Source organism: Scylla paramamosain, chromosome 12 (assembly GCF_035594125.1).
Source record: "Scylla paramamosain isolate STU-SP2022 chromosome 12, ASM3559412v1, whole genome shotgun sequence".
In the NCBI taxonomy this organism is placed as follows: domain Eukaryota; kingdom Metazoa; phylum Arthropoda; class Malacostraca; order Decapoda; family Portunidae; genus Scylla; species Scylla paramamosain.
Window position 1 is genome coordinate 24,975,964 of NC_087162.1, and position 22,678 is coordinate 24,998,641.

Here is a 22,678-nt window from a genome sequence, read left to right on the forward strand (position 1 = left end):
GTTGCATTAAGTAATTTCATACTACATTTCTCAGTACCTACAGGTAGTTTGAGTTACATAAGGCAGCTTGTGTTCCGTATGAAAAGTTAGGTGACAGCACACACACACACACACAGAAGGCGGCAAGCATGGCGGACGTGGCCGGGGAAAAGCTGTCCAAAAAGTAAGTATTTATTACATGCATAACCATCCAGTACCTTTAATACTCTCGTCAGTGATAATCTCAAGCAGCATAAAGTCACTGGGGTATACATTAAGGTTGTGTTGGGCACGTAATCAGAGGACAGGTGTCATGTGGAGGCGCACGCGGGAATGTGGTCATTGTGGTGTGATGTGTGGCCAGGTGTGACGCTCCATGCACCCTATGCTGGTCCCCCGCCTTGGCAGGCCCACGTCCACACCTGGATCTGGGTATTAGTGAAGCCGTGGTGATAACTGAGGGACAAGTGTAGGGATTCGGTGGTGCAGAAGTGTTTGGCCAAGTTGTCGGCGTTCACTTGACAGATGTTCCCTTCATTCCTTACATGGTGGGCCTCCCAACCCGCAACCCAGAGAGTGAGGAGGGCTACACGGGGTTCCACTCATATATGTAATTCATGTACCCAGTATAGAGCCACACTTATCTGATCCTAGGTAGACCGGCACTAGTAATTTCATCACTTCTCTCAAAAAGATAAGTAAATTCCATGTCATATATAGCTATTATGAGTACAGACAACACAAGGTTAGATTACTATTAGTTAAAGTTTATGAAATTTTGAGGTCAAAAGATGTTTAATTGAACTATACTTGGAAATTGATGGCTTGATGCTGCTTTATTTAAGTGGTGCATCTGGCCATGGAGTATGTAATACACAAGTCAAGTGAGCAGTGTATGTTCTAGGTGAAGGCAGGGTTGTGAGGGCATGAGTGTGCGGCTTCTCCAAGGTGTGTGGAGGGCGGCTGCCTCGGGGTGTGGCCGAGTGTTAGCGGGGGATGGACGGCTCTGCCTCAACACTGCCAGGCCATTCTCTTTCACATACTCCAGGAGCAGGTGAGGGAAACATGAAAAAGGCAGCAAAATCTGTATGTTCCATACTGAGTTAAAAGAAAGTTTCTGGTATTAGGAAATGCTATGAGATAATTTGTATACAGATCTATGATTTGTATACAACATTCAGTGTATAATAAATCCAATCAAATAAAAGCTTTAAAATGCAAAGCATCCCTCATAGGATGATGTTGGGAGTCATCACAGGCTTTGCTGTTTTATTGTAACATTGATGATACCTCCCTGTGAGAAGCTTGCATGACTGTATTTGATGCATTCATTTCTTTATTTTGTCATGCTCTTTGTACTTAGAGGATAAGTTAAGCAGCATATATTTATATGTGTGGACCATTCAGGCTCAAATGAAATAAATGTTTCAATGCTATCTTGTATATACTATTTGTAGATTTTGCTGCACATGTTTCACCCACCTGCCTTAAAAGTTACCTATAATGAGGCATCTCTTGATGGTTGAATGTTCTCTTTTTTTATGATTTTTCCCAGTTTTCATTAGTGTCAGAGGTATTAATTGATGACTGTGTCTATAGTGAACTGAAAAGGAGGCAAAAAGCAGAGAAGAAGGCACAAGAGAAGGCTGAAAAGGAGGCAGCTCGAGGAGCCAAGCCCACCCCAGCAGCAGCAGCAGCCAAGCCAAAGGTGAGGCCTGGACACCAGTGACTCACAGGACTGTTCCTGGTATAAGATGTGGGATACACTCTTGAATTTTTTGTCATAAAAAGTTTTGGTAAATCCTAATTGTTGATTCAAATGTAGGTTCATGCTCAACAGGGTGTAGATTTTTATTACTGAATAATTTCTTATTTCAATCAGCTCTGTGCAGAGTGGGCAAGATTTTGTATAAAATTTAATATTTTATGCAAGTACTGTGAATATACATTATGTAGAAAGTAAGAGTGACCTCTCTTTAGAGGCTGATACAGTAATGCAAGACTGCATGCATATTAAGATAGTGAAATAATTTGTGAAGTTGTATCTTGTTCTTTAAAATATCTTACACCATTGTGTACTATAAATTAGTGGAATTTGATACTTTTCCAGTTTCACCTTGTATCTATGTAGGTATGTAGGAATAATGAAGTCAAACCTGTTCTTAAGCTTGAAGCAAGCACATACTTTCAAGAAACTATTCTTGCAGGTGTTGGCAGCATTACCACATGAAGGTTGTTTTAGTACCAGGTTGAATTACCAAGATATCTCTTTAGGTACAGGGAATAGTGGTTAATGCTCACCTCATAACTGGGAAGTTTTGTGATTTAATCCCGAGTTGGGTAGAAACCAAATTAATTTGGTTTATTTCACACTTTAGCCAACTGTAAATACTATAGGTACAGGACATAACCCCAAGGATTTGTAATCTTGCCTTTTTGGCATTGCATAGGGATTGAAATCATAATGCCATTGGTCATCATTATAAGGAAATGTTTTCTACGTTAATTTTTATTTGAGGCAAAAACTTACCATTGATATTTAGGTTTTAACAATTTTGTGTACTTTTCTACAGAGATAGTGTAATTTTGTGCATAGTTCTCTACAGGGGTAGTGTAAATGTATTTCTCTACAGGATGGCTATTTTTCTTATGTTATGTTATGTTATGCTCGTATGTTAAAGGTTTCCAGTTCAATCAGTATAAGATCATAGTTCATGCATCATGAATTACCTCTTCCTTGGTGGTTTGCAGGTGAATGAAGAGGATGTCAGCCCCAATGAATACCTGAAATTAAGAACTCAGTATGTGCAGCAGCAGAAAGATGCAGGCCATACTGTTTATCCTCACAAATTCCACGTGAGCACCTCATTAGCTGAGTTTCTGGAGACATACCAGACCTTGACACAGGAGAAGGAGGGCCAGGAAGAAGTGACTGTGTCTGGAAGAGTTCATGCCATTCGAGAGAGCAGCCAGAAGTTACGGTTCTACGATCTTAGAGGAGAAAATGTTAAGTTACAGGTAATAAAGTGGTAGTGTTTTATTGTCTTCATTTGTGTATTTTAAGATGTCCAATGTGTTGATTACTCAAGGAAAGGATAGTATGTAAAAATCATTGTTTAAAAGGCAAAAATTAAATAGGTTTGCGAAAACTTTAAAAAAGGAAAGTGTGTACAAAAGTTTTTTTTATATGCTAGGTTAATGACATCTTGAACATGACTGCCCTTTGCATTGACTGTGGAATCCATACTAAAATATGTTATTACATATTGTAAGAAATATTGAACACAAAATGGTGGTGGTGTTGATTAGGGGCACTTGGATCTAGCTGAGCACATGATTCCCAGTACAGCCATTGGTTGCGTGGAGACAAACCAAAATGAAGAGAACAAAATCAGCGTGTAGAGATTTTTCATAAAACGCTATGTAAGTGAAGCATAAGGTGGTAGATTTTCCTGAATAGTTCCTTTGCTTTTTGGGCATTGTGAAAAATCCATATACATTTACTGCTCAGGAGACCTCCATAGTCACTGAATGACAATCAAGTGTAAGATGGGATATTAACATTAAAGAATGACTTTACGGCTAACTTGTAGCATTTTACTTAGTGTTTGTTTTATGAAGCTTTACTGGAGCTCTTTGGTCACTTATGTTTAATTGTCTTTGCCAGAGTTACTCATTTTGAAGTGAGCCATGTTAAATAATAAAGAAGCATATCTGTGATATTACATGTACTAATTGAGTGAATGTGCACAAGATATGTTAATTGTCAGCTCTCTTTACATGACAGCTTGCCAGCTCATATAATATATATAAATTTGCTTACTGCCAATGCAACCTCCATCAGTGGTATTTGCATGTGCTCAGTTACTTTAACTCTCATTGCAGTCACACCTGAAGCCTAGTTGTCGGTTCCTTAAACTCCCTTCAGAAGGTCTTGGTTCAGTTTGTATGCCTTATGCTTGGCAGATAGTTCTCCCTGCTAACCCTTCTTTTCATGTATTCATTGTCTACAGCAACTTATTGTTTTCCCTTATGCTTTCTTACCTGTGATGTCCACTCTCATATGTTCAGTTCATTTCATTAAAATTTTAATTCTTGATATACTATGAACTTTACCATATTAATATATACTTTATAGATGATTTCCATCTACTATTTACCTTTAATTCTTCCCCCTTTTTTTTTCTACAGGTAATGGCTAACTTGAAATTCTATGAGAGTGAGGCTGCTTTCTATGAGGACTGTGACAAAATACGGCGAGGGGATATTTTAGGTGTGAAAGGTGTTGCTCTGAGAACCAAGACTGGGGAGCTGTCTATTCGACCAACCAAGTTGCAGATATTGGCTCCCTGCCTTCACATGCTTCCCCACCTCCACTTTGGTGTAAAAGATCAGGAGACCAGGTACCGCCAGCGATATCTTGACCTTATCATCAACTCTGATGTTCGTAAGAAGTTTATAGTGCGTGCCAATATTGTGTCGTACCTACGTAAGTTCTTTGATGACATGGGTTTCTTGGAGGTTGAGACTCCTATGATGAGTTTAATTGCTGGGGGAGCCACTGCCAAGCCCTTCATTACTCACCACAATGAGCTGAATCAAGACTTGTACCTAAGAGTGGCCCCTGAGCTTTATCTCAAGATGCTCATTGTGGGTGGCATTGACAGGGTATATGAAATAGGGAAGCAGTTCAGAAATGAAGGCATTGACCTGACCCACAATCCAGAATTTACAACTTTGGAGTTTTATATGGCCTATGCAGATTACAATGACCTCATGGAAATCACCGAAAAGCTGCTGTCTGGCATGGTGTATCACATTTTTGGGACGTACAAGGTGAAACTCCAACCTCAGGGACCAGAAGGTGAGGAGTGGGAAATTGACTTTAAGCCTCCCTATAAGAGAATGCACATGTTCCCGGAGCTAGAAAAGATTCTCGGTACAAAACTGCCCGAACCTGACCAGCTCACTACAGAAGAAGCCCGCAAATTCCTCAGTGATCTGTGTGAGAAACACGAGGTGGAGTGTCCTCCTCCCCGTACCTCTGCTCGGCTTCTAGATAAGTTGGTTGGTGATTTTCTGGAGGAACAGTGCATCAGCCCAACATTTATTATGGACCATCCACAAGTCATGAGCCCCCTTGCCAAGTATCATCGTTCCATTAAAGGACTTACTGAGAGGTTTGAACTCTTTGTAGCTAAGAAAGAGATTGTTAATGCATATACAGAGTTGAATGATCCACTGGACCAAAGGGCCAGATTCATGCAGCAAGCACAAGATAAAATGGCAGGTGATGATGAAGCCCAGATGATTGATGAAAACTTCTGTACAGCTCTTGAGTACGGTCTGCCTCCCACTGGAGGCTTTGGAATGGGCATAGACAGGCTAAGCATGTTCCTTACAAACTCATATAACATCAAAGAAGTATTGTTCTTCCCAGCCATGAGACCAGAGCAACAGAAAAAGGCCTCTGAAGATGATAGCAACAAGGAGAACCAGCCCGTATCATAGTATTTGCTTAGAAGTTGTCCTGCTACCAAAGTGTTACCGGTTGAAAATTATCTTGGGTGTCTTTGTTTTCTCTGATCTGGACATATAGGTATCTAGGATCACTGCTTTAAATTTGGGACTTGCAAATTGTTACATTGAGAGCCTTCATTTTGGGGTTGGGGTGATATCTTTCAGAGGAATGATTAAAGTAATTTTTACTTAATGTCATTTTACACCTATGTGCATCTTCCTGTCCATTAATTATATATTAATTTCTTCAAATTTTACAAATTTTTATTCTAACCTCTAGTTGCCTTTAAGTATTTTGGAAGCACATTGTATATAGAGCATATTTTGGTAGCAAATGCTTAATTTTTAATGGTATAAAATGTGGTAGGATATGCAAAGGTAGGTTATACTCAGTATACATAGGACTACAACAATCTGATTCGATTCCCTTCATGATCTATTGTTGGACTTTGGGATATAATACAGGTATCAAAATCATTCAGCAAGATTTAGCAATCAGAATTTGTATGTTTCTTTTCCTTCAAATATTCATTGTCTTGCCTCCCACCTATGCCACTGAATGAGACCAACAAACCTTTGAGAAAAGGTTGTGATTCTTGGCCCTAAAGCAGACAATTATCACATCAAAGAAATCTGTCAGTTTACAGGAAAGAGGGAAGACACCCATTTCCAGCTTCATTTGCTGGGAAATAATTTCATAAAAGGTGATATCCCATCCTGTAAACCTACTCCTTGATTCTCCCACAAAGACATCAGCAGCAACATACAACCTTACATAGAGGTAATTGTTGACAACTTCACACATGTCAGCAGTGAAATTGAAGTAAACCTATCCTGACATCTCTGGCAGTATTACAGAACACACCATTCAACACTGCTGTCAGAAAGAACTAAAGCTCTATCTTTATTCCCCAATTTGCAATAGTTTTTCTGACCCACAGAATAAAAGTTGTTAATTTCTGTGAAGTACAAAAATTTAACTCAAAGATTGGCCAGAAGTCTTCTGCTGGAGTGACATAGGTATCAACTATCCAGAAGTTTGGCAAGTTGAGACATTACTTATAAAACTGCTACCCAAACAAATGCAGTTTTCAATATATATATATATATATATATATATATATATATATATATATATATATATATATATATGTGTGTGTGTGTGTGTGGGTGTGTGTAACAGTCATAACACAAGATCACTTACACTAACACAGCAACATTTTTTCTCAAAACCTAATTGAGATATTCAGTATCATCAATTCTCCTTTTAGTGATTCACCAGTGGTGTAGTTTCTTCAAACATTGTGTGCTAAGAAAAAATAATGTGTTTTTAGGTCAAATGCATACATGAATTTCTGCATGACTCGTGAGACAAGTCATGAGGTAGACTTGACTTAATGAGATTCAAGGGGCATGATTTGAACTATGCAATGTTAAAAATTTCTCTTTGTGGATCCCCTTCCCTGATTATTCCCTTTACAAGGACAGCAGCCTGATATAGTACATACATAGTATATAAATTGACTATTATTCATTTTATATTTTGTATTGTGCATGTCCAAAATAAGTTAATATTATACATTGGTATATTTTCAGTAATGACATGTTTTGAGGCAAAAACACTTACATGTATCATAAAACTGGTTTTGGTGCTTCAACAGTACCAGATAGTCTGCAAATTCTTGGTTCTTCTTTTTTATGAGTCACTAAATGTTTTCTAAACTTCTTTGCATTGGTAAATACAATATCACATTTTTGACATACATACTCCTTATTTTCTTGGTGTATTAATGAATGAGAAGCCAAGAGATACGCATGGGAGAAACATCTGCTGCACACTTTACACTGGTGGGGTTTAGGGTTACTATGTTGCCGGTAATGTGACTTGAGTCTTTTCTCTGAAGCAAAACGCATATCACAGATATCACACTTTGGACGGTTAGTTGAGTGAGTTTTCATGTGAGCAGCCAAGCCACTCCGCCACACAAAGGCTTTCCCACATACAGAGCAGACGTGCTTTTGAACATTGGAGTGGAGCTGCATGTGTTGGTTCAACAAGGTTCGAAAGTGGTACCCTTTGGAACAGTAAGGGCATGTGAACCTCTGAGTCTTATGATGATGGAATGCTTTGTGAACTGCCAGAGACTTGCGCCTCTCAAATGTTTTTCCGCATTCTGAACAGGTAAATACATCTGTTAGATGAAGCTTCATGTGTTGCTGTAGCACCAACTTGGTTTTGAATTTCTTGGAGCACATGGAACACTCATGTGGCCGAGCAGTGGTGTGCATACTTCCATGTCTCAGGAGGCCTGAGCGTGTTTTGAAGGCTGCATTACACAGGCTGCACATGTAAGGAGTCTCTCCAGAGTGTATACGGAGGTGCTCCACCAGAACACTGCGGTTGGTGAAGCTTTTGCCACAGGTTGGACAGGAGTGTGGCTGTATGTTATGGTGGCTGTTCAGATGACACCTTAGACTGTTGCGACCTTTCAGCATTTTACCACAGATCTGTAGAAAATATTAACTGATGAGGCAAATAGGACTTATTTAAGTGAATCTTGCTGAAGTAAACTACTTAGTCACTAAACAACTAAAACATGGCCATGTAGCTTAACAAGCAGTGATTTGTGACTAAGACTGAAGTATGTAGTCCAAAATTACCTAATAATAATATTGGAGATTTTTAAAAAGTGTAAATGGATGAAATATCTATATATCAGCACTAGAATTATTATGGTTTGCACAATGTTTTCTGATTAACATACACTGTGGAACATCAGTTTTCATCATCAATGTTATACAACTTTTTTATGCACTGGAATACAGAAATGTACACATTACCATTAGGCTATTTTTTGACAACTATGAGCATCTATCATAAACTGACAATTGTTGATTTGTTCATTGAGAGAGAGAGAGAGAGAGAGAGAGAGAGAGAGAGAGAGAGAGAGAGAGAGAGAGAGAGAGAGAGAGAGAGAGAGAGAGAGAGAGAGAGAGAGAGAGAGAGAGAGAGAAATTAACTAGTAACATAAGGCTTTACCTGACACAACATTTGCCTGGGCTTTTGTTGTTTTGATGGTGGAGTTTGTGGAGCTGGAAGCCTATTTGCAAGTGAAGACACAATCTCTTCTGCAATTGGCTCGTCCTCTTCAATCCAGAACTTTTTCAGCATCACGTCCTTCCTTAAATGCAACCCTAAGAATGGTAATAAGCATTATTCATATGCACACATACATCTTTGCCGAGAAGTGACTGTGTTCAGCAGTACACAGTTCACAACAGTTTGCCACACTTGAAGCACTCCCTTAAGACTATTCTTTAGATACAAGTGTGTCAAGCACCACCACTGCTTGACTTCCTCAACGATGTCAAAATGATAACTGAAAGTTTAAACTTAACCTTGAGGAAGAAGTTGCAGTCAAATCTTGGTGAAAAATGGGTGTGGGAAGTCCATCTGTCAATACTGGATTCTAATTGTAATGTTCTGACACCTTATGGAGATAATTTAACAAGAAAGGGAACATCAGGGAACTACTGTCAAATGGAGGGGTTTAGGGTGTCTCAAAACTCTAACAATAACTCCCAGACCTGCCAAAACCTAACCACCGGGGTATATATATATTTTTTGGTCTTGTATGATGGAAAAAAAAAGTGTGATATATATATATATATATATATATATATATATATATATATATATATATATATATATATATATATATATATATATATAATATATATATATATATATATATATATATATATATATATATATATATATATATATATTGATTAATGAAAAAAGTGGTGTGGTAGAAAAAGAAATGAATAATTAAGTATACTATTAAGGAGCAGTTTAAATTTGCCACTTAAATCAGTGTTATGTGACAGCTTTGTCAATTCAAGCACCAAATTTAAACTGCTCTTGACGGCACTTACAATTGTAATAATACTGAAAGCGAAAGAAATAATCCTTACCGGGATCACCTGGCAAGTTTTTTGACGATTCCTTCTTCATATATAAACAGGTTTGCTCAGAGTGAGGTATGAACAAAAGCTTCTCAATCCTCAGATTCTCACTGTGTCCTGCACTCTGGGCATTACTTGTCCAACTTGAGAGACCTAAGTCGTCTTGATCACTATTCTTATACAGGGAATCCTGTCTGGCCAATGGATATACAAGCACTCTGCTCTGGGAGCTCTGCATTCTTGATTGATCACTGTTTTGCACACAATTTGAAGTAATGTGGATGCTAGTGCTATGATTCTCACTGGGATTGTTGCTGGCATTGTATTCTACAGTGCTGGAAGCTTGACTCTCAGCATGGAGAGCAATTTGTGCATCAGGAGCAGTGGGAGGAAGGTAGGTCTGTGATGGTTCTTCAATATCATAATCATAAGTTCCTTGAGCTATGTCTGCTATAATTGAATGTTCTATGTGTGGATCCTCATGAGTTAACTGTTGGCTATATGCATATCTTGGAGATGAAGTCAGTGAGAGAAGAGGAGAGGGGGATGAACATGCAACTTTTTTTGCATCTTCATGTAGGGGCTGTGTTCCTTGATTTTGTACAATTTGACAAGACAATGAGTAATTTGTAGGAGATGTTTGATGATGGCCACTCTGTAAACTATGCTGAGTTACTTGTTCTTTGCTTTCTGAGGTAATGTATGATGCAGCATTCTGAATGTGTGCTTCATAAGATGGTGGGTTCAAGGACTTTTCCAAGATGAAATGAGAGGAACTAACATCTACTGAAGATGATGATGATACCTTAAATCTACCTAGACTGTAATAATGTGGATCATGAATACTTGTCTGTTGAGAAGCATAAGGTATGCTGGAAGAATCTGCGTAACACTGGGATGCAGACACATCATGGGAAGCTGCATACAGAGGAAGAACTGGAGATTGTGAATTATCCTTAAACATGGCTATTGCTGGCAAGTTCTCCACTGACACAGGAGTATGAGAGGGATGGGAATGTGATCCTCCCTGTGGTGAAGGGTAAGAGGAAGTGTATTCTGAAGGAAAGGACACCTCTTGTGGAGAATGATGATTAGAGACAGCTTTTCCATGCTGACTCTCTCCACATAGTGAAAGAGGCTGTGTTGGTTGAAGATAAGATGCGTGTTCAGTGTGAAGACATGGATCTGGATGTGGCTCCTCCATACGTGAGCTTTGAGAAGACTGTACGTGTGCAACTAATGAAGATGAGTGAGCATGAGAAGTGGAATGATCAGCCACAGTATTTATGACTACCTGTGTTGATGGTGTGTGAGATAATGATGAAGACTGTGTGTATGATGGAAGCTGATGTGAGGATGTATAATGTGAATGTGGAGACTTAGTAATTAACTTTGGTTGAGAAGATTGTGAATAAGAATTCAGATGAGATGGATCCATGAATGGTGCAGGCTGAAGAGACTGTGCAAAAGAGCTTGACTGTGTGGAATCTGCATATGAAGATGGATGAGAGCTAACTTTATGGATGAATGCCTGATCCTCAGATGGTATATAAGGACATGAGGCTGTGCTGTCAGAGTTTGTCACAGAACCTGGGATGGAGGAATGGCTAGGCAACACTGAATGCAAGCTTGTGCTACACTGAGGTGACTGGAAGTAAAATGCAGAGCCTGGAGCTTGATCACACTCATTCAAATGTGAAGACACAGAACTTTGTGTTCGCTGAGCATTCAGAGCAAGCTGGAGACCAGCTTGTGAACACAAGGCAGTAGCTCCAGATTTGAGTTCATAAGGTGTGGCACCATTACAGGAAGAAAAGCTGGTATTAGTTTCATGAGTCAAGGAAGATGCTGGAGAGTGTGACAGATGAGTAACTACAGATGATTGTGAGCAATATGAGGTTTGGGAAGCAGGTTGAGTGGGTGACAGTTCAGAAGGTAAGGAAGAACTTGAGGGAACATCTGTTATACATACACCTACAGAACTAGTGGACAAATGGTAGGGTTGTTCAAATGATTTGTTCTGAGAAGACTTTCCAGGTATAAGTAGTATATCTTGGGGATCCCCAAGGGAGGAACGTGGTGCAGGGGAGGAAATGTGTTGCTCAAAGATGGGACTCTTATGATTTGTTTCCAGTTTACATAAAGATGGAGTTATATTTCTATTCTTGACCGGGGAAGAATGAGAATGTGAGGCAGATGAAGAGCAGGATGAAACTACTGTTACTGTATCAGTTATACAGGTTTTTCCTAATGGTATGTTAATAGATGGATCTGATGAAGAACTGGGGGTTGTGCATGGCCCAGAACATTCAGGTGAGAGGGGGGAAGATGACAATGGAGTTATGTGACTGTCAGCTTCACCAGTAACTTTACTGGAAAAATCAGACCTAATTTCAGGTACAGATACACTGCTTGATGCATTAGTAGCTCTTCCCATAATACTATGCCTTTTGTGTTTCCATTCACATTTCTTTCTTTTTCCGTGGAATGATTTGGAATCATTGACGGCAAGTCGTGATGCTTCCTTTTGGCACTGGTTAGGATCCTGCTGAGCCTCAGTGCTCTTAGAACCAGAACTAATGTCAACCACCGAGTCTTGCGGATAAGGTGGTGGAGGGTGATGAGGAACATCTTGCTGATGGGAAAAATTACCTGACTGACTCAGGTATCCCTCTGCTGACAAAATGAATGATTCTGGGACATAAAGTGGATTGCCACTTTCTACTATTGGCAGAGATGAGTCTTCTCTTATATCATCCTCATGAATATCTAAAGGTTTTATTTTGCCAGTCTCATCTTCTGCAATACTTTGGTGATCTACAGATTTTTTCTTAAGAAATTTCAATCCCAAAGTTTTTGAACAATTTCCCACATTTTTATTGAGTCTGTCACTGTTGCTTTGTGGGAACTTTACTTGATTTACTTTCTTTACTTTGCCTGACAGTTTCTTTGTCACCTCCTTATTATCATTCCTCTTGTTTTCTCTTCCCTCCTTAGAGACAGATTGTGAGTGCATTTCATCAGCAATTACAAGAGAACACTTGGGGACTAGCACAGAGGGAGGCAGGGTCACTGCCTTGCCTGGGGCTGAAGGCAGCAGTATCACAGTTTGAGGATCTGACTGACACCTTTTGGGAAGGATGGGAGTTTCAGAATTAGAATATTTAATTTGACTTTGTCTACCATCACTTCTTTCTTTATTTTTCTTACATGGGTGTCTCTTGAAACTTTTTCCACTTGAGTAGAGAGCAGTTGGTTGTTGAAGTTCCTGAAAAGAAAATTAAATAAATTTACGAAAATAAAACATGCTCATTGGTTACATATTATAAAATGGTGCGGTTAAATTAGGCCAAGAACATGTCAAGAATACTGAATGTACTTACAATTCTCAGAGGAAAGTTCTTTGGTGCAAGAAGGGGACACTGCACCTGAATATTAGTGGGTGACATGGTACTCTTGGTCAAGGGCAGCATGACAGGTGTTGGCTGAGGCACTCGGTGGGCAGCTAAAGTGATGGTGGAAGTGGGAGGGGCAGGCAGGATGAGGGGGTTAGAGAAGGAAGTTCCCATGGGCAGGGGTGAGGCTCCCACTGCTGCTGCTGATGGCGGGGCAAGGATGATGGTTGTCCGAGGGGAGGAAAAGATCCCCTGTACCTGTGGCACACCACTGCCTTTGGGGAGGATCTGAAAACATTGATTTAGTTAGTAAGATTTATGTAGTCATTTGATTAATTACTATTATATTTTGTTTATAATACTAGGAAAATGAAGAAAATAAAAACCTGTGATATATTCATCTTGTATAACACTTTGGTCAAGTGAAGCAATGGGAGTAATATGAACCCAAATGAGGCATCATGATATGCAAGACAGTATGACAGTATGAAATGTGGTCACTTTGGGATAGGCTAGTTCCTCAACGCATCACACTTCAACATAGCCATTAGAATTTGCTTTTATCAGACTTCAGAACCTACTGCACTTCAATACTTACACAGTGTCAAATGAAGCTGTAAGTGGTCTGGGGTCCCTGACACCTTTCCACCATCTGATCTGATCATTTAAATGGACCAAATACAACTGAACCTCCCATCAAGGTCTACAGTGTTATATCCATTTTATGCTTTCACAACTGGTCTCCATTCACTTTTATCATGCACAACCATTCTTCCTGAATCCATAAGCATAATTCTTGTATCTGACATTCTCTTCACATTGTCTATCAGTCCCATTGATGATAGCCTTTCACTTTTCATGTTTGATCCAATTCTCTTCACCAATTGCTCCTCTTCTGTCCTCTCTACATGCTGTAATCCCAGTATACAAGGGAAAGGGGCACAGAATTGAATGGGAGGCTGGGGAGGGGCAGAATGAGCAAGAGTACACTGTATGAGTCTTTTCTCTTCCAGCCATTCTTTGACAGAGTTTGAAGAAGTGAGTGTCAGAGCAAATCAGATAACTAAATAACCAGATTTTCATATACAGCAAAACTAGAGCAGATATTCAATTCCATTTGTTATCTATTAAAAATAATGCCCTATTATCATAATATGTTACTTTAAGAGGTATTATCTTACTGGCTTCATTCTCCCTCAGTGCAGTTGACCTGAAGAAACTGTGCAGGTGCATCAGCATCAGCATGTAAACCACTGTAAAGAAAAATATGAAATAGGCTTTTTATTAGGCAATGTTGCAGGTCTGTGTGGAGCTGGGCTGGCTGGGCTATGTCCTACAGGTTTGAGTTGCCAGTTATGCATTTTCCTTGCAGTGTTATCACATTGGACAAGTGAGGACTCTCTCTCTCTCTCTCTCTCTCTCTCTCTCTCTCTCTCTCTCTCTCTCTCTCTCTCTCTCTCTCTCTCTCTCTCTCTCTCTCTCTCTCTCTCCAGATAAGATATATAACCACTTTGTCACCAGATGTGCATGGTCTTTTTTTTTTTTTTTTGTGTGTGTGTGTGTGTACCCTTCTAGTGATATAAAAGTCATTATATCCCTTGTCTAAAGAGAGAGAGAGAGAGAGAGAGAGAGAGAGAGAGAGAGAGAGAGAGAGAGAGAGAGAGAGAGAGAGAGAGAGAGAGAGAGAGAGAGAGAGAGAGAGAGAGAGAGAGAGAGAGAGAGAGAGAGAGAGAGAGACACACACACACACACACACACACACACACACACACACACACACACACACACCAAAGATTTGTGAAAAGATGCTCAAGAACACATGGGTGAAATACCTGGAAGGCAACAATGCGATAACTGAGAGACAATTTGGATTCAGAGGAGGAAGATCTTGTATAACAAATGTGATAAGCTTCTACTCAAGAGTAATGGACATAATGCAAGAGAGAGATGGATGGACTGACTGCATATACTTGGACTTTAAAAAAGCATCTGATAAAGTACCATACAAAATGCTAATGTGGAAGCTGAAAAAAATATAGGAGGACTGAGAGGATCATTATTAAAATGGATGACTGACTTTTTGAGAGATAGAGAAATGAGGCAGTAATCAGAGGCAAAAAGTCAAAGTGGAGAGTGGTAATAAGTGGAGTTTTGCAAGGATCACCACTAGCACCAGTTAGGTTTGCAATACAAGTAAACAACATACCAGAAGGGGTGACAAGCTAGACGAGCCTCTTTGCTGATGTCTAAGATTATGAGAAAAGTAACAAATGAAGAAAACTGCAAAGCTTTGAATGAAGACTTAATTAAGATAAATGAATGATCAATGAGGTGGAACATGGAGTTCGATGCCAAGAAATGTAGTGTGGTGAAATTTGGAAAAATTTCAAGAAGAACGGAAGGCAAGTACTATGTGGGAAATGAGAAAATTACTATAAGAACTGAAGAAAAAGATCTGGGAGTAACAATTTCTGATAAATTGTCGTTTGAGAAGCACATAAATAAGATCACTGGACAAATGTACAATCTGGTGAGAAACATCAAGATGGCGTTCACCCATATTGATGAAAATATGATAAAGTTCATGGCTTTGTCATAGACTGCAACTGGGCAACGTCAGAAACCCCATGTCCTTGCCTAAGTAAGATCCAGCCACTCAAATGATGCAAGCTCCCCACGCCCCTCTCTTTCTTCCACCACAAAGATAAAAGATAGAGACATCCATGCTAATGAGATGTCATCAACATTACATCAACTGCTTCCATTGTATATAATATGGTACGAGTCTAATAAAATCTAGTGAAATAGAGTACATTTGAATAACAAGTACGCAATATTAATGTTTTATCAACCAGAATAACAAGGTAGTTAAGACATTTTCTAAAAGGGAGGATTCACGAAGGTTTCCAAGGTGATACTATTAATAGATTGCTTAATTAACGAGATAATACAAAATCACGTTACTGAATCTTCACCTGTCTGTTAAAATACCAAAGTCTGTGTGTGGCAGCAATGGTGAACCTAAAGGTGTCCCAGTGGAGCAGTCTGAGCCTCAAGACAGTGCGCCATTTATACCACCACTAAAATCTAACACCATGACACTCACCCACCATACTCACCCCCCACTACACTGGTGACTTGCTGGTTGGCTCCTGTAATTCCCTTCTACGTTTCAGGACACATGCCATCCCAGCGCCTGCACCTCCCTCCCTCTCACCACTCGTATGTAAACAAAATGCGTTCAAGACTGCGTCTATTTTCCTCACGACAGGTGGACTTACATCATAACTAACTCATCAAAATTGTAACGCATTATTTGTTTGGCATCTAAGTCGAAAATATATCACTTAATGAAATTGATCAATACGGTGGCTGTACATTACACCCACACCAAAGTTCGGATTTTTCAATGGTTATTACATTTGGCTCTCATTAAACTTCTTCTTTTTTTCTTCTACATTCAAATAGAAGATATATTAATCACTCAGATTAAAGGGATAATGATCTTATGTTGCACTTTTTTTTCCGCAGATTCAAATGTGTATCAGGTGTGTGTGTGTGTGTGTGTGTGTGTGTGTAAACAAAGGCCAGCGTGGAGTTAACTGCTGAGTAGGGACTGAATTATCTCATGGCAGTTGTGTGGTATGACCTTTCTAATACCAGCCGCATATTAGTAGAGACATTCGACTCTTCATTTTGGTATTTTAGCATGTTTTAAGATATATTTCGGTATCTTCCAGGGTGGAGTCAGACTTAAGCCTCTCATTGCCACAGCGTTGCATCACGTGCTGTCTTCTGCCACTATTTTAATGCTAATTAATTTTCTAATCTTGCCAACTGCGTGCCTACCCTCTTCCCGCGGCCTCGCTGCACAAGTCTCTTCGCTCTCATCTCTATTGCAAGAGTTAACTAGTATTTTCATTCGCCCCTTTCCCTGCTTAACTCTGGAACTCCCTGCCTGCTTCTATATTTCCTTCTTATGACTTGAACTCTTTTAAGAGGGAGGTTTCAAGACACCTATCCTCTGCTATTTGATCATTCTATTTGGCATTGCTCTGGAGACTGGCATTTAAGTGGGCTTTTTTTTTTTATTCAAATTGTTGCCCTTGGCCAGTGGCCCTCTTACATAAAAAAAAAAAAAAAGTGGAATGCTCTTTCTATTGTCAGCTCATTATCAACAGATTAGACACTTCATGTTGATACTGTTACCAGTGTGGGCTTTGTGTGGTTCAGATATTGAGTTCATGCATGCATGTGTGTGTGTGAAATACACTCCGGATGTAGATAAGGTGGTGGAGTAGCTGCATAAGGCCTGGCAGTCCAGGCAGAACCAGCTGAAGCACTTGCATCTCCTCCCCTCCTCCCACTTCTGTGCCTGTGCCCAGTACTAACTGTAATAAACATGAGGGAAGAAGCACACTTCTTTCCTGAACATGGCAATTTGGCAAAAAACTAATAACAGCCTTCTTACATACACACTGAGCCCACTTGCACCTTGCTTTGGGCACTTGTGGAGCATTGGGGTCCCTGGCTGGCCAGCCCTGCAGCCTACCTGTATGAATTGCCAACTATGCATTTCTGTTGCAATGTTGCTATATTGGGTGAGCGAGGACACTGCCATGCTGGAAGAGGACTACCATTGAATGCAGCTATACACACCCTCTTTTTTATCAGTTGATTCACTTATTTATTTCATTTATTTATTTTATTCTCACCCAGACATTCCCACAAGGGCTACACATAATCAAAGTCAACAAAGTTATCAGTGTGATGTGCTGGATGGATTTTCCCTATTCTTAGAAAATTTTCTTTTTAACCATCCATGGCAAAATAATTCCTTTTTTTTTTTCTTCTTCATATCAGACAACTCACTTTAAGAGGGCTTTGCTTGGGTACCAGGGTAAATGATTATTGTTTAATGGAGTGTGATGAGTGTAGCTTGACATTTTATCAACAGCATCTATTTTTCTTTGTCAAAACTGAACATATGTACTGATGGTATGCAAATCATAACATACATAGGATTAGATTGCCCTTGTACAAGATTGATGATTGCACTAAAGTATAATGAGTGATGAGTGTTTGAATTAAATGCAATGTGTATATTCTCTGTGATTTGCAACAATCATTTAACAATGCCTGGTACTACAAGAAATTTTCTCACAAACTTCTGCAGGTTACAAACCATGAGTGTTTAACAAATAATAATTCATTACCCAGAGGCTTATAGTTAACTTTGATAAAAGGTGCAACATTCTGAGAATATGGATACAACTGATTATCATATATTAAAAGTGTTAATATAAATATTATTTGAAATTTTTATGTAAAATGACATTTGTTGATTTTAAAGTAATACAAAGTTTATCTTCTTTTCAGGTACCCATGATTCAGCTCTTGTCAAGAACTGCACTTAAGAGATCCCGCCTCCTCCCCATACTCAGAAGAATCCATACAGACTTGTATCCAATGGCTCACAGCAAGTTTGAGTATGTGAAATCTTTTGAAGAGGAAGGACAGCTTGATCCACGGCACTGGATTGTAATTGGACTTGGATTAAAAATTGATGAAGAACTTTATGATTTGCACAAGTTGGAACGACCCAATGACCACAGCCTCACCAAGTTGTTGGAAGCATCAGTGGATCTTGTTATGCAGGACTTCAAAGAAATAGTCTTCTGTTACAGTTTTTCTCAAGAGTTTAATTTTGTGTTCTCAAAGAATACAACACTGTACAGGAGAAGAGGACCAAAACTTTTAACTAATGTGTGTAGCCTTTTGTCCTCAGCCTTTGTGCACAAATGGCCATATTACATTCAGTCTTCAGCATTAACCTTTCCACCAGTGATAGAAGGTGCTGTTCACTTGCTGCCAGATGACCAGAGTTTACGGGACTACATGACCAAACGACAAAATGTCTGCCACCATCAAAACTTGTATAAAACTGCATTTTGGGGACTTGTTTCCAAAGAGGGGATGTTGCCTGAGAAAGCTGCAGAAACTTTGAAAGGAGCAAATGAAGGAGCATTAAATGAACTTTTGTTTACAAGATGCAATACAAATTACAATAAAGAAGAAAATGTGTTCAAGAAGGGAAGTATTGCTCTGCGTAAAAAGGTACAGAAAGCAGTTACCACTCAGAATGGATCCATAATTCAGAGAACTCAGAGCACTGTCATTGTGATGCATACAGATCTCATCAAAGACAGCTTCTGGAGTGAAGTTTTTGTGTTAGAACAACCTACTGAGCTGAATGCCAAACTAAGTTATTTGAAGCATTTCGAGAAGAAAGAAATATTATTACCTCACACTTGGATGGTGGTGAGAATTGATGGGAAAGCATTTCACAATTTTTCAGAAAAGCATGATTTCAAAAAACCTAATGATCTGAGATCAATTGAGTTAATGAATAAGGCAGCTTTTTCGGTAATGGACAAATTTCCTGACATCATATTTTCTTATGGTCAAAGTGATGAGTATTCATTTGTCATCCATAGATACTCAAAGATGTGTAATCGCCAAGGAAGCAAAATCATCTCCAGCATTGTTAGCCTATTTGCTGGTGTTTATGTGTACAACTGGCAGAGTATGTTTGGAGACATCAAGCTGCAGTATTGTCCAGCCTTTGATGCTCGGGTAGTACTGTATCCAAATAATTCTTGCTTAAGGGATTATATCAGTTGGCGTCAGGCAGATTGTCACATCAATAACATGTACAACACTTGCTTCTGGACCTTAGTACAACAGGGACAGTGTTCTAGACAGAATGCAGAAGAAATATTATGTGGAACATTTTCTAAGGATAAGAGATCAATTCTAATAAGCAGATTCAACCAAAATTATGATGATGAAGATGCCATCTTCAGAAAAGGAACTGTCATGTATCGAAAAATGGTTAAGGAAGAGTTAGACAGGTTTTCTGGTGAGCTTTCAGAGAATAATCACGCAGGGGAAGGCAAAGAGGAAGAGTGCAGAGATATTATTGTTGGCCATTTTGACGTAATTAAGGATGAATTCTGGCAAGACAGACCGTGGCTACTTGGAGAAGAGAGGAATGCCACAACACTAGATGACTTTGACTGAGTTGTTATTGTTAATGTTGTAAGTTTTGTTAAGTACATCAGTAAATTTTTTATACAACATGATTGATTCCTTTTATGTTAAAACATTATTTGGCTTGTATGGGTATAGTTACCAAAATTTGAACGATAAAGTTAGAAGATTAATATTATTTTGTTTCTTGAAGCAGAAGAGGTGGGTGTATGGTGTTAAGATGAAGACCAGGTGCAATGAAACCGTTTCTGATCTCAGCTCATTGAAATTCAGTGCAGCTTAATAGTACTCCTTGTTTGGCTGTGATAAAGTGATTGTAGTGTTACTCAGGAACAGTGTGCATGTGAATAATGCATGATGTTATGCTGGTATGTACCAGTATAAACTTGTGTTACTCTTAGAAATACAGAGCAAACATTTGGCCTTACTGATTTTGTGCCACTTAAGCAAACAACTAACACTAAGTTAGTTGTGGCACTGCACCATAGTGAATCACTTCAAGGAATTACTATTGTTACTACCATTCATTTAGTTATTGCTCAAAGGTAAATATGGGAATTTTTCAGAAAGTATATAGAAAATGATATGCCTGTTACAAGAAAGTCATCTGTAGAACAGCTCAAACCCTTTTTTTACTCTGAATCTTCATCTCTTCCCAGGGAACTTAAGGAATGTTAGGTAACTGAAGATTCAAGTTAAGGGAGAAACATATAACCAAATCCTAACCAAAGGTGAGTTTTTCATTTCCCCTAGACCACAGAAATTGCTCAAACTGCTGTGTGTCAGTCTGTCTTTTGGCCATTAAATAGTGAGAGGCTTTTCATAACCAAACATTACAACCTAAGACTGGAGGGATTAAGTAATACTCTTTGGTTCCCAGGCTTGATAAAGTGAAATGGAGATATTTTAGAGTATATCAGTAAAAAATGAGTGTCAATGGTCAGAAGGACATTTAGATTGACATACATTAAAAGCTGTCTGAATCTTTTTAGTATACTGTACATGGCATCCTTTGCAATACTACTAAAATTTTGTACAGATTGGTCTGGAGCTGCAGTTGTGTTGATATGCCTATATACTTCATAAAACAGTCACTTTCATGTGAACTTGTATTAGCATATATTGCCAAAAGGGTCATATCTCACAGGTCATAAAATGCACATAGGTTACATTTCTACTTGTGTCATATCATCATATTGTCATACCATAGGGAACATAACACCATGGAATACAGCTCATGTATATGTCATATCACATGGGACACTATAATATGGAACACATCTAAACACATGGGACCTAGTACACAACACCACATGGGATGAATGAAAACTGCTGAAACACTAATTTTAGATGATGGTCCTCTGCAACAATGTGAAATACCCAAAAATATTAGTCCCGCCCTCAAAAAAGTGAGCTTCATAACCTTAGTTTATGAAAAAAAAGCAAGCATAGTGAATTTTCATATTTTGTCTTAATTTAATGTTGCATTAGCCTATCTATTTCTATACTGCTTTTGAACACACACACACACACACACAGAGCACTTACCACCTTTAAATGATGCACCCAGCAGTCATGGGAACACTTGCCATCCATTCATGAAACGACGCACCATTCCACAAATACTAGCAACGCTCCGCCACAGTCACTCATCTCTCCATCACTGACTCCAATGACGTGTCCCAGCTTTCTAGGTGCATCGCTGGCTTCACTTCTTCGAACACACACTCGAAGCCTCACCATGTATTGATGTTAGTGTAGGAAACGAAGTTGTGATTATTCATTTATTTTTTTTAAATAAATAAATAAATAAATAAATAAAATCATGTTCCCATGACTGCTGGGTGCATCATTTCAAGGTGGTAAGTGCTCTGTGTTACTGCCACCGAGCTCAAAGCCTCAAACACGTGCTGGAGTGGCTGTGTATGCTTTAGCCTTGCTTACCGCCATCACGGGGAGATTGTTATCCATGCATTCCTCTTAGCAGTTTAAATAACTGATATATACAATAATGCCAAAGGAAACGACATAATTCACTAAATATAATATGATATATTGTATTTACCCTCTCAACATATACGTTTTTAAGAGTCTGCTAGATAAAAAAAAAAAAGTAAATGATAAAACAAAGGAAGATGTGGACAACCTTACGTAGGTGGCAGGCAACCTACTTCTGCGTAGTGCAGAGCATGACGTGAATATGCAATAGTGACTCTGACGTCTCTCATTACCATGTAGTGTGCATTATCGCATTATATTATTAAAGTAACAGCAGATGACGTGTATGTCAATATTGCAAGCTGGTACAGTACCATGCACCGCCTTGCCCAGTATATGTGTATTTGTACCTGAGATTTACCAGCAAACAAATAATACTGGTTACATATTGTATTCATATGTCCATAAAACAAAAGTATATATAATTTTCCATCGTTTTTAGTGAATTTTGTCTTCTTTGACATTAGTGTATATACTTTTCTATTTGTTTGAAGGAAATACATTATAGTTTATTGTTTTTGTCACCAGGATGGAGACACTCGGCAGTCTTGGAAAATAAATAGACTGATTCCGCGCCCAGTTCGAATGTCTTCAGTACTTAACAGTGAAATACATTATCATGGTGTGTTGCGTGGCTCGATGATGCAAAGATGGACATGGGAGCACTTCAAGAAGAAATGGAATCACCTTTCACAAGTGAGTATAACATCTGCTGGCCTGTTAAGTCATAAGCAAAGTAGAATTTGTAAACAAGCTGTGTGCTG

General features: G+C 38.9%; 3 protein-coding genes across 9 annotated transcripts; 2 read left to right on the forward strand and 1 right to left on the reverse strand.

Moving 5' to 3' along the window:
• Window positions 1-11: 11 nt before the first annotated feature.
• On the forward strand, window positions 12-5,751 carry LOC135105938 (lysine--tRNA ligase-like). Of its 2 annotated transcripts, XM_064014666.1 has the most exons (5): window positions 86-163; window positions 884-1,033; window positions 1,579-1,687; window positions 2,731-2,997; window positions 4,171-5,751. In XM_064014666.1, the coding sequence occupies exons 2-5, from the start codon at window positions 906-908 to the stop codon at window positions 5,488-5,490; spliced, it is 1,824 nt and encodes a 607-aa protein (XP_063870736.1). In that variant the 5' UTR covers window positions 86-163; window positions 884-905; the 3' UTR covers window positions 5,491-5,751. The 2 variants fall into 2 exon arrangements, with proteins under 2 accessions (XP_063870737.1, XP_063870736.1); XM_064014667.1 differs by lacking the exon at window positions 884-1,033 and having other exon boundaries at window positions 12-163.
• A 1,260-nt stretch (window positions 5,752-7,011) lies between these two features.
• LOC135105936 (uncharacterized) lies at window positions 7,012-21,603 on the reverse strand. 4 transcript variants are annotated; one of them, XM_064014660.1, is made up of 6 exons: window positions 21,465-21,603; window positions 14,045-14,116; window positions 12,852-13,151; window positions 9,478-12,736; window positions 8,540-8,694; window positions 7,012-8,007 (listed from the first exon to the last, which is right to left on the reverse strand). In XM_064014660.1, the coding sequence occupies exons 2-6, from the start codon at window positions 14,051-14,053 to the stop codon at window positions 7,132-7,134; spliced, it is 4,599 nt and encodes a 1,532-aa protein (XP_063870730.1). In that variant the 5' UTR covers window positions 14,054-14,116; window positions 21,465-21,603; the 3' UTR covers window positions 7,012-7,131. The 4 variants fall into 4 exon arrangements, with proteins under 4 accessions (XP_063870730.1, XP_063870732.1, XP_063870729.1 ...); XM_064014662.1 differs by lacking the exon at window positions 21,465-21,603 and adding an exon at window positions 15,983-16,121 and having other exon boundaries at window positions 12,897-13,151; XM_064014659.1 differs by lacking the exon at window positions 21,465-21,603 and adding an exon at window positions 15,983-16,121.
• Window positions 16,406-20,008, forward strand: LOC135105939 (uncharacterized). Of its 3 annotated transcripts, none has more exons than XM_064014668.1 (2): window positions 16,406-16,505; window positions 18,243-20,008. In XM_064014668.1, exon 2 carries the CDS (start codon window positions 18,249-18,251, stop codon window positions 19,944-19,946), a length of 1,698 nt encoding a protein of 565 aa, XP_063870738.1. In that variant the 5' UTR covers window positions 16,406-16,505; window positions 18,243-18,248; the 3' UTR covers window positions 19,947-20,008. The 3 variants fall into 3 exon arrangements, with proteins under 3 accessions (XP_063870738.1, XP_063870740.1, XP_063870739.1); XM_064014670.1 differs by having other exon boundaries at window positions 16,420-16,472; XM_064014669.1 differs by having other exon boundaries at window positions 16,438-16,562.
• Window positions 21,604-22,678: the final 1,075 nt, after the last annotated feature.